The sequence below is a fragment of the Cyprinodon variegatus genome, unplaced genomic scaffold (assembly GCF_000732505.1).
Source record: "Cyprinodon variegatus isolate N-32 unplaced genomic scaffold, C_variegatus-1.0 Scaffold4, whole genome shotgun sequence".
Classification (NCBI taxonomy): Eukaryota; Metazoa; Chordata; class Actinopteri; order Cyprinodontiformes; family Cyprinodontidae; genus Cyprinodon; species Cyprinodon variegatus.
In genome coordinates this window covers 2,243,675-2,259,390 of record NW_015150457.1, presented here as the reverse complement: position 1 = coordinate 2,259,390, position 15,716 = coordinate 2,243,675, and the positions used below count along the sequence as shown (strand labels likewise).

Sequence of the window (15,716 nt, the reverse complement as noted above, 5' to 3'; positions counted from 1 at the left end):
CTACTTATCCTCGATGGTGTCATAATGACCTGTGTTTACATGATGGTTACTCATTCCTATGCCTCTGTATTTTGCTACAGTAATGGATGCTTTCTGTGACTTTCCAACTGCTAAAAAAAGTATGTGGTTTGTTTGTTTTTCCACTCTTATTTGAACCTGCCAAAGCACTTGAATCAAATGGCTTAAGAATATATCCATCAGTCCATAATGTTCTCATATTGATCTTGTTGTTTTGATATTCTTAATTTGGCTTCGTTGTATATAGTTCTTACTTTGGTTTTTAATTTTCAAGATAACTATAATTGATAATTGATAACTATCAATTGAGGGGGGTAGCCATTCAAAACTCTATTCAATTCAGTTTATTTATATAGCACCAATTCACAACATCTAAACATCTAAAAAAGAAAAGGTTTTAATTTTCTCTTTTTTTTTAATAGTTTGAAGAAAGCCCTTCTTTCTTTCTTTTGGACCTTCTGGCAGAACCATAAGTCTTAGTCTGAACTACTGATGTTTCATTAAGGACCAGAATGGTAGCCGTTTCTCCATGGACATGTTTGTCTAGTCTAGTTTTAAGGTTTTGTGATTGAATCTTTTTAATATCTTACTATTCTATCTTAATTTTGAACTGGACAAGTTCCATTTTCCACCAGCTGTTGCCGCTGCAACCAAACAGCTTTTCCTGCTTTCATCCTAGCACAAACAATTTCTCCTTCAAGCTGAATTCTGGTGGTATTTGTGCATTTGCAAACACGCTAGAATTCGTCTTATCCCACTTTAACCATTCAGGACCAACCCAAAATGAGTGACATAATCCACTTGCAGTTTTATGATATGAGGTGGGACATTTAGCGGTGAAGAAACCAAGTTTATCGAGCCCACAGCCAAACCAAAACAAACATGGCATCCCAGGAGTACGTACGTGAAGCTGTCGCTATCAAATCTGTTTTGTCAAAATTTGTGTTTTATTCTTTGAGAGAGGAACATAAGGTTCTGCTGATTGTCCCTTCTTAATCGGAAAATATTTTGATCGGAACCTTGCTTGCCAGGTTATGGTAGCAAGACTACAAAATTAAAGCAAGCTGGGAGATTATTAAAATTAGGGTGTTTCTTCTTTTTAAGTTGACCTCCATGCCAAACCCTGTGAGACCCTTAACAAAGTCATTTTGAATTCTATATGGATGCAAAGCTTTGCTGCACTCAATTCTGTAATAGATGCAGATTAGGCTTTGAGTGCAGGTTTTGTTGGTATGTTAAGATATTATTGGTTCCTGCGGTTCTACAGGTGAAGCTCTTTTTTTTTTCTCTGTGGCATCTGTCATTTGCTAAAAAGTGATGGTTCTCCAAAAACTCATCTAGAGTGGCTACTGTCCAATAGTTGCAATGTCTCCTATGGGCAAGTATGCCAATTGTTTCCCTATGTGTGCGCTGCTATTCAACCAATATTATTTGGTTCTATCCATTTTAATTTTCCAAAACCTAACTGAAGATAGACCATTAGATAGGCCAGTCCAAGTGTTTAGCAGGTAAGTATAAAGCATATAAGAGTCAAGTCAAGAGCTCCAAAACAGGGTTAGTATTTCAGTTAATAGAAACAATGAAATGATGCTTGGGGATTTTTTATTTTTTTTTTAATACTTATTTATGTGATGCATATTTAAAACTGATTGGTAATGGATGCAGAGTAAAAACCTGTTTATAGAATAGTCTAACACTATGTTGTGACTTACCTAAACATTTAATAGATCCTAGGCTTTTTTCATTGGCTTGTTTATCCTTTCCACAATTGTTATTCGTATTTGAGTTATTTTTATACATCTTTAACATCAACCCAAATTAGTAACATTTGATGACATTCTTCAGCATTATATTTTGATCATCTGAAGATTTTCAGTAATTCGTCAGGTTTTCGTTTTTATTTTTTACTTTTAGGTTGTAAAAGGCTGCTATACGTGTTCAGCCATAAAAGGCTGATCCCGTTCCATTACTGCCCGATGCCACAGCTGCACTCTAAGTAGCTACCAGCAGCATATCCCAGCCACACTTTCCTGTCAGAAACTCTTGTCATTTTCCTCCTCTCTTGTTCATTCTCTCTTTCTTACTGCTAGTTATTCACTTACTCCCTCTCCCCCATCCATCCATCTATCCATCCCTCCCTCCCTCACAGACCTGCACATCCAGCTCTGTTTTTTTCTCTTCCTTCCAAGTCTCCTCTGCAGCATTTCCTAATGCACGCACCGCTGTCAGCTTTAGAGGTCTGCTCGCGATGGCATAACGATTAAGTCTCACGACTGCAAAAAGCAGCAGCGCCATGATGAAGAGGTTTGTGAATATAATGCTGCGTGGCCTTGTTAGCCTCTCCAAGGAGAGCCCCATTTGGGCAAAGGGACAGCAGCCGCCACCAAAAAAGAAGATCAAGAGGAAACGGAGGGCGGCGAAGAGAAACAAGAGTATTGGCCGTCGCAACTTAGTGAGGGCGGTTGGTATTTCTCCCATGGTCCTTCACCGGGGTCCTGGGCTTCTGTTATCCTTAACCTGATTTTCAATTATTTCTTTGTCACTTGTAATTGAGTTAATTAATCTTGAAGACATTTTTGGTTTTGATGAATATTTGTATGTCTGTTTTCTGGCAGAAAATTATTATGTCATGAATTGTAGAATAATTACAATGCTATTACTCTAGAAATTGTAAAAGATGTGAACAAAGAGGAATACACAGCATTCCCTCTCAAATTGAGGTTATAAAATTATTGCTGAATTTGTTTATTTGAGCTTCTGGACTTATCTGAAAGTATTCTCCAACAGAAAAAAAAAACTTTGTAAAAAAAATAAATAAATAATAAAATTGCAGTATATATTTTTTTCTTTTTACTATTGTCATTAATCTTATTATAATTTTACCTTTAATGTTCAACTTGTCTGTAAAAGTTGAGCTTAGATCGGTTGGAATATGATTCTGTTCTATTGGATTTGTCAAGACAAGCCTAAAAAATATATATGTTTGGATGTGCCTATGGGCTTCTGGTTGTTTTAGTCAGGCTTCAAAGAACAAATGATCACACTGGTTTATTTAGGCCGCTGCTGAAAATGTCAATGAATCAGATAGCTGCATCATTGAAATTGAAATTCTGAGTCACTTTGTCTCTGAAAATCTCCTGGATACAGTTAAAGGTAGCTCAGTGATTTGAATGTAAATTACATATGACAGTGCTGCTGAGCTTAACTTGATTCTGAAATGTTAATCTGAAAAATTGCAAAAATTGAGTTTGTTCAGATTATTGTTTCATAATTATTTTATAAAACAGGAAATTAAACCTGTCAAGGTTAACATAGAGGCAGTCTTTCATCTTAATTGCTGTGTTACCTGTAATACTAATTCAAAAAACATGTTACTACAGCAGCAAGAAAACACACGGGCCTAAAGAATAATTAAGCTTATATCATTTGTGCGTATTTGGTCTTTGAGCAAATAAATCACTTTTTATTCCTCTAAATTCCAAGGTTATTGACTGTTTAAATAAATCAAGAAAAAAATTGTGGATTTTACTATAATATCTTGCTTAAATTAGACCAAATAGAAAAGGGATGTATGCCAAAAATATAAGATCATGATTAGTGCTATTTGGTTGTAAACAGTAATACATGCCTATTAATGGTTTGATTACAAACTTAAAATAATTACCTCTGAGGTGAATTCTTATTTGGAAGCTATTTATGATGGAAATAAAAAAAAAAAATGATTAAACTAAAATTGAATGAAAAATATTAATCACGCCCCTACTCTCATGATTTCTCTCATTTAAATTGGTTCACTTCATTACAATCGCCCATCCATACCCTAAGACCGCTTATCGATCACACATCATACAGACTCGTTTCTCTCCATCTTTATGGTTTTGTAAATGATGGGAACTTCTATCCCGGGTGTATGTTTAGTCTCAGCCAATGAAAGGCTTGAGCAGCGGTGATGACGAAAGTGAGTGGGAGGAATTTCCTCTCCTTTGGATTTCCTGATACTTTTTAGAATAATAGGAGGTCCATAATTACCTGTTGTGTGGCTTGACTTTCAGGTATGGGCAGAAACCTGTGGCATTAGTAGCTAAAAGGAATTCCCTCTGACTGAATCTCTATTCATGTCATTTGAAAAGAAATGCATTTGTTTAGACAGGGCTGTACAATGGTGCAGTTGTAGCTCTGTTGCCTTGCAGCAAGTGTTTGCATGTTCTCCTCTGACATACTTTGGCTCTCTCTGGGTACTCTCTGGAGTTTCCACATTTATGTTTTTTTTTATTGTAAGAATATTTTGGTTTATGTATTCATGGTTATATTTGAACACTATGCTTATCTTTCTATTGAACTGTTTTTGGAGGTTCAATTCTCACTTTAGCTTCTTTGCAGCCCTTAACTAAATGTTTCTATTTTTATGGGAATGTTTTCAATGAATCATCTTTACAGAGACGGACAGAAACATTATTATGCGTTAGCTACCAGCCTAAAGTTCAACATTATATCAGACCCTAATCTATGTAAACAGAAAAGTGGCAGGCAGAGGCTTGCGTCTATCAGCAGCTCAAACTATCATTCATGGATGGTCTGCTACATAATCTAGCGTCAGCATAGTGAGGTTTCAAACACATCATCAGACAATAACAGCTTCTGTGACTGTTGGCTACATTATGGATTTGTGTTTTCTGCATTTTGTCCGCTGGGTTATTTGTCACTCATTCGGGCCGCTTCTGTATATCTTTCAGATGATATTGACAGTGTACCTCAGCGACGGGGAGCAGGCCGCAGCTGAGGTTCCCATCACCCCTGAGACCACATGTCGTGACGTCGTGGAGTTCTGCAAAGAACCTGGCGAGAGCGGCTGCCACCTGGCTGAGGTCTGGAGAGGCAACGGTAAGATCAGCTGAGGCCGTGCTACTTTTAATTAGTGCATGAAAATGATAACCTGCATCCTATTTTTGCTGAGTGTGACAATTTTCTCTCATGCTCAGTAATTTTGAGTTTTTACGGCACTAGTGGCTTGTTTTTCTGACAGTAGGCTGACAGGAAAGGGGGTTTAAGAGAGGGGGAGAGGCATGCGGGAAAGCACCATAGGTCGAATTTGAACCTAGGTTGGCCACGTCTGGGACTAAGGCCTCCGTACATGGGTCGCGCACGCTAACCAGTGCTCCACCTGCATGCCCATGCTCAGTCATTTAATATAGCTTTATTTCTATTCAAGAAAACATACCAGATATTAATATGGAGTTAGGCTAAGTTATGCATGCATTACCTTAGTGAAGTCGACAGCATGAAACAGGAGAATATTTGTTTTAGGAGAAATTGTTTTAAGTTCAGTCATTAGGGCTTTCACAACCATACCTGCACACCATGTTGGGTCAGAGCGCCGTCTTTACGTCTTCATCCAAACAAAAAGTGGAAATATCCAGCGACTAAACAAAAATCTCCTTTTACACACTCTAACCTGTAATGTTAAGATCCATAATAATTTAGTGGTGATGCAGTATTGATTTCATGTTGCTTCATTAAAATGAAGCGGTAGGACCTTCCAGCAGGTTCTGAGTTATTATGAATCAAACAGGCTTATTTTTTTATATAAATATCCTATATTTAGTGGCTTCCAGTAGCACTTTGATTTATAGCCAGTAAAAACCTATCCCTGTGCGCTGAACCTCAGAGGGAGAACCATTTTGGAGCTAGCTCAGCATTCTGTAATGGAGATGGATGGAAACGATGATTGTTCCTGAACATCTAGTCTGGAATTGGTTTTTTGGTTGAACCGTCAGCCAGTTCAGCTCAGGAGAAGGTATTGATGCTGAGGAATATGGTGGCATCACATCTTCCAGGTCAGAAACATCCGATTGGACCTCTAGCCTACAGGGCCTTCGAGCCAGAGGGTGACGGCCAACATGACCGCAGCAGCAACATTGGAAACACAGCTTACTATGCCTATGGTACAGATTATATAACCAGTTATTGATTTATGAAACTCTTAAATTAGTATATATTTAACATTATTTTGAAATAAATCCTTCACCGCTGGTATAAGAAATCATCTATTATATCTTAAAAGTATAGCTAACAACTCTTGCGTCCATTACTGCCATGGTTGTCAGATCTGCTTGTTTCCAGCCCAAAAACGATGTGAGATGACCCCATCCCCTCCTCCACCTCAATTTAAAAAAAAATCCTTAATTAATTCCTCTTAACCTTCAGTTTAAACCACAAACCTATAAAACACCTAATAAAGAACATAGAGCCACGTTTTTACCATGAAGTTAGCCTCTGACTGCATTACTACAGATGCTAATAACAATTAGCTTTAATGTCATCATCTTGGAAAGCAACAATCTATGATTTAAGCTCCACATTAGCCTATGGTTTATTTCTGAATATGTTTTTTTATTTCTCTTAGCTTAACCACTCTGCTTGTATGTGCAACTGGAAGTTAGAGTCCTGGGAGTGGCGTTAGCAGGTTCTTAAAAACAATCCATCTGTGTCTGGCTCATAGACCAGCTAATTTTCTCTCTCCTCCCATGGGAGAAAGCCGTAGGTGGGCTGTTAGCAGCTGCTTGGTTGTTCACTGAACAACCAAGTGACCCTTTCAATGGGGGAACAAAAGAAAAACATGTCCTTCTCAAAATGTTCCAAGCACAGAAAAGACGCTCCACTGATTCTGACCTGTTTCACCCACACTGAAAGCAGCTAAGTTGATGCCGTCCTTAAGGGGTTGAAACAAAAAGCTGTGGCATAATTTGAAGGCATAGCTGTATCTTAATCCATGATAACTTCACCAGGTGTCCATAACAAAACCACTGTTCCAGCTCTCAGTCGTTCTACTTTATACGTTCCTCCCGTTTTCTCCCTCAGTCACTGAGCAGCGCTAGAGTCGAATGGCAGAGATGAAAACTATTTTATGCAGACGCCCTTGAAATTATTACATTGTTCGTCAGTGTGTACGTTTTGGTACACAGAAAGTACCACAAAAAATGTCAATATCAAGTCATCAACACTTAAAGCTCCACTAAACTCCTACAACCATGCTGACTGAGTAAATCCATAACATTTTCTGCTTTCCAGAGCGAGCGATCCCATTTGAGCACATGATGTATGAACATCTACAGAAGTGGGGGCCTCGAAAACAAGAAGTCAAATTCTTTCTCCGCCATGAAGATTCTCCCACTGAGAGCAGTGATCAAGGTGTGTACTGTCTGGCTCTTTCATTTCTATCCAGACCCTAAGGGGGTTTCTTTATAAGTAGGGGAAATTCCTGACTCTAACTTTGCTTTTTGTGATGGACGCCTCTGTCAATAGAAGGTTACTGGAATGTTCTGTGTCTGTTTTATGTGTTTAGCTGTTTTCTGTTGTTGAACATCAAAATCATTATGCTGATAAATATCATAAGCCCTGAGAAAGGACAGTTGTGTTCTGGTTCAGCTGCTTTTTGTAATATCTGACAGCCAGAATGTCTCTGGGTGTTTTCGTTAAAGCCAGTTACCGACAGCCTGCTTCTAAGCATTATAATTTGTAAACCAATGACATTATTCTATGAGAAAACTTTCATTATTTATGAAACATGTCAAAATAATGTTTGTCTGTTTAAAGTTTTAATAATTGTTATCTGTAACTTATATGACTTGTTGTCTTGTGAATGAGTGGCTGGTGTTGCTACAAGCAATGAATTGGGATTTTTTTCTTTTAAATTTATAATTTATAGGGAATTCAGATATTATCCTTTAATTATACATCATACATTGACACATTTTGTAACATTTGTTAATCTTAATTGTTTTTAAATTATTAAAATATAATGTTATATATCTAGCACATAATTTTTAGGATTGCAAAAGTTTTGACTCAAAATATAGATAAAGATGTTGAGGATGTTATTACGAACAGTTAACAGGAAAAATACAACAGGTGAATAAATCACACATTCATCTCTGCTGACATTTTAATGCTTTTCCATATACAAATTTTTTACTGCACATAAGTTTCTTAGTAATTCTGTTCATCTGTTCCACATGTTGAGTATTATCTTGGCTGTTTTGTGTGGACTCATCCGTACACTTGTTTGTGTTTTTACACTTGTGTTTTTGTTTTGTAATGGTCGCCGTCAATTATTTGTTTTGCAGGAAGTCAGCAGTCTCAGGATCAAACCACTCGTAGAGGTGGAAACACTGGAGAGAAGCACAATGAGAATGGGGTGAGAAGTATTTCACGTCCTCTTTAGTTTGCCATGACTATATGTTCTGTTTCTGGAAGTGTTTATCCTCAGAAACGGGGCCAATTTTTACAGTATTTCCATAACTTTTCATGCAATTCTGAAGTCTTTCCCGATACTTATAATCTACCCTTCCTCTCAAAAGTAAAGCAAGAGTTGTAGTGGTTGTACGATTCTGCTGAAAATTCTTTGCATCCTGGTGTTCATGTTTGGCCCCTCTACTTTAGGATGTATGCACTTTAATAAGAGCTCCCTCTGGCATCACTATCTTTTTTTTTTCTCTTTTTTTTCCTGTCTGACCATCTGTCCCAGTTTTTGCAGTCGAGCAAATGTAACTAATTGGACCTTTAGGGTTAAGACAAGAAGCGAGGGCAGCTAGTGAGATGAGAGAATTGCATTTCTTTAGTTTGGGACAAGAGCAGCCAGGAGCTATAACCTTTTTACTAGTCCTTGTCTACGAGGGAGAAATACCTGCAGTATGAATGGCAAGTAATTTGATACCAAATACTTTTCCCTTAATGTTCTTTCATCATTTTACAGATATTTATAATGCTTGATGCTTTTAACGGTAAAAAAAAATGCCCATCTTTCAATAGAGCTGTATAAGAAATTATAATGCAGCATGCACAATTGCAAATGATCCTAGATTTAGCAGAGCAGATGGGATGCTTTCCCAGACTGCATGCTACCTTTTTAAAGCTGTAGTTTTAGTTTTCACTGTTTTTATACAAGGTAAGCTGCTGAATGTTCATTTGTGTCTGTTAAGAAAACATGACCCCTCATGTAAAGACAATTGAAATAACCTGTTTGATAATAGAAATTGTACTTATTTTTTGTAACTAATCAGGATAATTGAAGGTAGTTTGTAGGATAACATTTGGTATGGTGATATAGCAGAAATGTTTAAAGTGACGGGGAAAAATACATTTTAATTCATATTCCAAGCCGTCTCTTTTCTACTCATTATGGTGAACTTGGTACACATACGTTTCTTTTTATTTTCAGCACTTTGTTTGAAAAGTGCTGAGGCATGGATAGCACCGTTACACTACCAACACAAAATATTGTTTACAAAAAAAACAACTATGAATTCATATTGGTGAACTGAACAGAATTTGCATGGATGGTTGTTTGCAAGCCCCCCTTCGACTGTCGGGGCTCATCTATGTCACAGTTCCTTCCCTGTGTCAGATCCCAGGATTTTACTCGCAGTCTTCCGGATGATAGAATTGTCCCCATTAGGACCGTTTCTTTGGCTTCCTCAGCATTTCCACAGACTGTTGCTTTGTGAAGGAGTCTGTTTGCCAAGCAGCACTGATCATTCAGTGAGGGAGGCTGCTTCTTTGAACAGACTGGCATCGAGGGAATAATTACATATATTTGAATCATGCATCTTGCAAGCCCTGTCTTCTACAAAACACTATGGACTGTTTACTGCTTAATTCTTAATATTTTTTAGATACTTTACAAAAACCTGGATAATCATTAATATTAGTTTTTTTAACCTCTTAATATCCACCTAATTTTGGGAAATTCTCGCCTGTTTTGCATACCCAAATTTTTTTATTCTCGAAAATAATAGGTCGTTTTTGAACAGCAGTTATTAAGACATGCTTGCTTCTTGTAGCTGCTTTGTCATGCTACATTTTGACATGCTGATATATATGTGTTAATTGTGCTTTGGTGCTCGCTGTGTCCATAAAATGAACTTGGTGGTTGAATTGTGGAGAATCTAAGCTTTTCCAAGAATGTCTAACCTGTATATATTGGTAAACATTTTACCTGTGTAATTTTCATACATTCTGAGTTATTTGTAAACTCTTTAAAACGTTTTGAGAGGTTAAGCTGTAACATAAATCCTTATTTTTTTGGCATCTATACAGCTCTAATTAGTTGGATATTTATATCTTGATGCAGTTTGCAGATGGGTTATCTTTGCTAGCATAATCTAGTGGTTTAAATGTGTGAGTTTCTTTCTCCTGCTTGGATAAAATGTCATTGATGCATCTTTGCCTGAGTAGGTTGGAGCAGAGCTTCCTTTTCTCCTCATTCCTCTTCTAGACATCCTTTCATGTGAATGCTTTGATAAATGCCACATCAGGACAGGCAGCCTGAATTGGCCTGGCGACTCTGCAGAGACATTGTCTGAGCTTAATGTTGCTGCTTCCCTGCACAATACTTAATGGAAAGGGAAAGGGAGAAAAACAAAAAAAAGACAGCCTGAAATGGAATCCGTTTTTGCTGTTTTAAAGAAATAAGTCACATAACTTTTATTTTTCTGTTGGAACTTATTTGCTAGCTGTGTCTATACAAGTTTATCATTTCTTTATCTGAAATCATAAACAATAGTCCTCACCTTAGTCTCTCTACCTGAAAATTTTCCAGTTTCTGACCCACTATTCCACATTTAAAGGATGTCACCTTCACATGTCAGTGTCACCATCTACTTTCTCTGTAAAACCGAGCTGAAGGCAAAGTCTGTGAGATTTTCAAGCACGTCAGTATGGAGTTCACTCCCTTACCCAAAGGTAGCCTTCATTTGTGGAGGATGCTTAGATGTTTGTCTTGGAGGAAAACAGAGTTGAAAGCATCTCCTTTTCCTCTAAAGACTCCCAGGTAGTTTGTTGGTACCATTTTCTGTGGATAAGGAGAACCGTGTGGGATGACACCTGTAGAAATGAAAGCATGTTTCATTAAAATTTCAGCAGGTGGATGTTGTTACCTGGAGGTTTTATGGGGATAGGTTGTGTTTAAACTGCAAACGCTACGTGTTTTTTATTTGACCCCTTTTAATCTTGCTGAATTTGTTACAGAAATGAGAAAAGGAGGGAAAATTACATAAAAAATTAAAAACAAAAGCGTAAAAAATATGTAATATCTAAAATGTGAAATATTTTATGCAGTGAAAACACATTTTTTTTATAAATCATTTATAGTTTGGCAGAATTTTTTTATGTCAGGCTCTAGATTTGTTCTACTGTAAAATCAGCTTCATGTGAGCCATCATTACCCGCTTATGTCTTGGATATGTTTGTGTCAGGAATGCTGCCTGTTCTGAGATAAGGGACGCTAAATTTGGAGGTGGTCTGTTAACTGCACTGAGGCGAGGAAGCAAAGCAGAGGGGAATTTCTCCAGTAGTTAAAATGACTATAAAAGATCCTACCAATTGGCAGCTTATAAAATATGACGCAAAGCACTGATTAAGTTGAGTGTAAGTAGTGTTTACAGCATTGACCTTGGTGTGAAATATTCATTGATTCCAGCCTGATGGTTAAAGGAAAGTTTTAACCATAACAGTTTTTAAATGAGTGTGTAGGATTTGCTCTATATTATAGCATATGCAACTTAAGTAAAATCTGTTTTACATGAAAGTTGTTGGTCCACTATGCATCAGATCCAATTGGGTAAAAAAATGTTGGTAATACTCTCATGCAAACAGTGCGAGGATTTACCCGCTTCCCGCTAACTAAGGTAATCCAGTGTGGCTGATTTTTGGACAGGCATATAATAAAGAACTTTCCTTAAAAATAACCAATTAATCTGCTGAAGACATCCAGTGCTTTCACGCCAGAGTTTGTTTTGTGGAGCACATAACACCAAGGTAAATCCAGTCCAGAATCTGGAAACAGATCCTCTGGCATCGTTACAGCTACCAGTCTATACACACCTAATGGATGCAGAGACTGAACCCACTCCAGAGTTTGTTTGCTGGTTAATATCTTTCCTTCCCAGTCTACCAAAAGCAAGAAGTGAGAATGTGGTGTAAAAGCAGATTGTTAGGGTAGGGCTGTGTTCGATTTCGGTGACTGCCTCCTCCGAAGGATCCGACCTACCTGGACTGGTTCCTTTAAGGCTGCGAAAATAAGGAGGCCAAAACAATTCGGCTGTAGATTGAAACAGGTCCAGCCCTTTTCAGGCTTTCACCGCCCCACACTCGGTGTACACTCTGTCGCCTAGCAACCGTAACAGTTTAGATTATGTCCCAACATCTGCTTTGACCCCTAATCCCTCAATCACTATAAAGAGTGAGGACTATATGGTGGATTTTATGGTGAACTCGGTTAACTGACTATGGGGACAGATGATCACTACTTTTCGCTTCCTGTTGATCAAGTGACTCCGCCTCCCCGCACTGTGCCTGTACCAACAAATCCCATAATGCTTTGCGAGGAGAGCTCTCCCCGCAAACAAGTCCGGAATATATCTGCTCGTCTCAGGACCATGGATAATCACTTCTTTTCAAGGTGCATTGTGGGAAATTTTGAGTCTCCTGCTTTTTTCATCCACTAGATGTTCGGACACTCATCTAAAATGGTATACTATATAGTGCCCTGTATAGTGATTACATTCCCACATTCGGACACAGCCTTAGTCATAGAGCAGGCAAAGAATGGATGCCGAACTTCTTACTACTATTGTTTTCTTCATCATTTCTTTGTTGAGGACCTTAGCAACCGTTATTGCAGATATCAGAATTATAGTCCCCACACTGCACAGATACTGTGTGCTTAAATGTCAGCCAAACCCATTTGCACAGGGAAAGATAAAACCTTTCAATAAACCAAACATTATCCGCAATATATATGACTCACTGACCATTTAGAACAAATATTTTCATTAATTTGCGACAAAATTATTCACATGCTTGTATTATATCAAACTGCACTTACAATAACAACCACTGTTCGTCGCCATTTCCATTCTCCCCCTGAGCTCGGGGCAGTCGACTTGCATTCGCAATAAATCACCGGATTCCTAAGGCTATGAAGGATACACCAGGTCTGTCCTTCCAATCGGGCAAAAAGAAGACTGCATTTGTCTGCCACATAATGAGGAGTCTTTGAATCCTAACGGGTAACGGCGCCACGCTATGACATAAAACGGGCAATGAATCTGGCCTTCGCGGGACGCAGCTGCCCAATTTGAACAGAGCATTGGAGAAGAGGAAGAAAAATCAAATACACGCATTAATCCATAGAGTTTGAAAATGTATTGTCGGGTAATGCTGAGTAGGGAAGCAGCAAAGAGACACATCTACGTTTGAACTCCGAAGTAGCAAATGTTTTTCTAATTTATCAGTGTAATAAAGGAGCATTGCTGCCCCTTGAAAATAATGTTTAAACTGCATGATCGCTCTGCTCTAACATCTCTGTTTGAAGGCAAACTGCACCAATTAAAGTGTAAATGTTCTCACTTAAGCTGATCCTTAAACTAAAGCCAGTGTACAGTGTGTGATTTTTTTCAATCGTTGCACGCAGCTACTGCTCACACTGGTATGACGAAACCCCAGGGTTTCGTCGTACAGTGTGAGTTCACAGCTCACGATGTATGTGCAGCACGACGCTCTGATGCAATCTACCTGCTCACACTGCACGACTAAAAACCACGTCAGACTCAGCTCCACAGCGAGCCGGAGACAACATATTTGGAAAAAAGACACGGCTGAGCAAACGTGGCTACTATGGTCTGTCAATTTTACAGACAGGACTGCATTTCACTCATTGCATCCCTGCCATGCTGCTGTGTTTACATCTTAGAGGAAGAAGAAAAAGAAAAATACTTGTTTGCTCATGCGCACTGAGCGATTTACCCACGACGGTCACGATTCCTGATCGGGAGGTGGTCGTGAGAGGCTGATCGCCCCTTGTAACGCCCTGTACACTGCACGACGAATGATCAGGCTGAAAGTCGGCCCAGTCGAAAGATTCTCACACGACTGGAAATTCGCCTCCAAAATCGCACAGTGTATGCCCGGCTTAAGGCAAGAGTGGGAATACTCCCTCAGTGTGGTTTCTTTCTGCTGTCTGACTGCAGTCCTCTACTTCATGGAATCTGATTATAAAGCTTATGCCACTAATTGGCACACTGCCCACTGAGTTTAAACTCATCTAATGTTCTCTCATTCTAAGAAGAGATTCTGTTCAGCAAATTTCAACCTAAAAAACTACAGATATGTTTTAAAAAATTCACAAATGAAAACTTTTTTTTGTTTTACTCTGGCTATTATTCCCTTATATAATGTTTTTATCTTATGTAACTCGCAATACCAAATGTATTATTGTGCACTTAGCGGCTGATACATGTGTTGTTGACGTGCAGACGTATTTACCTGAGTGGTGCCTTTAGGATATGTGACACGGTGTCAGTGGCGGCTTTCAGCTCCTACTGCTTTTTGCTTAGAGCCGTTCAACCTAATGTTGTGGCAGAACAAAAAGCCGTATGTGAGCTAAGGTAAATCATGCTGCTCATCGAAGCCCGTGGGAAGAAACTAAATCTCAGGTCATGACCTTTTCTGAATGGGTTAGCTTTTAGAGATGGGAATATAAGCTTTAATATTTAAGCCTATTTTTACATTATTTTGGTTTTAAAACTCAACAGCAGCTTTGTGACCCATTCGTAACCTCTCTGTGCTTGTCAACACTGAGATCACTATGTTCCATTTTTATGGTCTTGACCTGTGTGTGTGTTTGTAGGTGGGGAATCAGCGAGTGGAGCTCACGCTGTCAGAGCTGCAGGAGATGGCCACACGACAGCAGCAGCAAATCGAGGCTCAGCAGCAAATGCTTGTTGCAAAGGTAAAACTCATGTTTGTTGTTTGCTTTTTTATACATATGTATACTTTGTGTTTCCTGTATCATGTATTTGCTTGGGTTTTTTATTTTAGATGGATGAAAAGAGATTCTCTGAATTTGATTAATTATACTTTGTTGTAAAAACCCACTTGAGGCAAAAAAAAAGGGTTATTTTTCTGCACCACACCAATGCAATCTTTGAGGAGAAATATTAAACGTTTTCCCCCAAAGGCCTCCAAACTAGTTGTGGAGTCCCACTATGAAAAGATTAGCCAAATATTCACTTATTGAATAATGCTTATTTTAATCTCAGGCACGCAAATGGACCATCCTTGTTTATTTATGCATCAACTATGCTTAGAAGTAGCAGTATTTCAAAAAAGGAAAATTATTTTAAATTAGCCAAACTGGCAGAAAATTCAACATTTGGTTTATTTTACTGATAAACTCCAGTAACGCAAAAATTTAAACCATAGCAGTAACTATGACAATATAGTGAAATAGGTGAAACACAATCAAAGTGCTTTTATTTAAAACTTTAGCCCCAAATAATTTATAATCCTAATTTTTAGCAGCATGTTTCTTCTGACCAGAACGAGTATTGATATTCAGCAATGCCTCTGCAAAGAGCCGGCTATGATGTTATTAGGAATCTGGAGATAAAGATTAGGGTGATGGCAACATAGAAAAGCCGGTAAGCTACTGTGCGAAAGGATTTAAATGATGTAATCCATGTTAATAACTTCCTTTTTTTAAAGTAGTGTAGAACATTTTTTTTTTTTTTTCAAATAATGTTTTAGATGCTGCTTTTTTTATTGTTTATCATTTGATTGATGTCTTTTTTATTTTCTGACACAGACACTTGTTTGGTAAATGGACATTTAATTGTAAATTGGCATTAAGTAGCATGAAT

The 15,716-nt window shown here is 38.1% G+C and overlaps 1 protein-coding gene across 3 annotated transcripts in view; it reads left to right on the top strand.

Moving 5' to 3' along the window:
- ppp1r13b (protein phosphatase 1 regulatory subunit 13B) overlaps positions 1-15,716 on the top strand; it is a 31,040-nt gene that overhangs the window by 2,701 nt on the left and 12,623 nt on the right. For all 3 annotated transcript variants that reach the window (XM_015372854.1, XM_015372862.1, XM_015372844.1), the window contains exons 3-6: positions 4,752-4,899; positions 7,087-7,206; positions 8,142-8,212; positions 14,705-14,806. In XM_015372854.1, the coding sequence (XP_015228340.1) occupies positions 4,752-4,899; positions 7,087-7,206; positions 8,142-8,212; positions 14,705-14,806 (441 nt within the window). The remainder of the gene's footprint in view (positions 1-4,751; positions 4,900-7,086; positions 7,207-8,141; positions 8,213-14,704; positions 14,807-15,716) is intronic.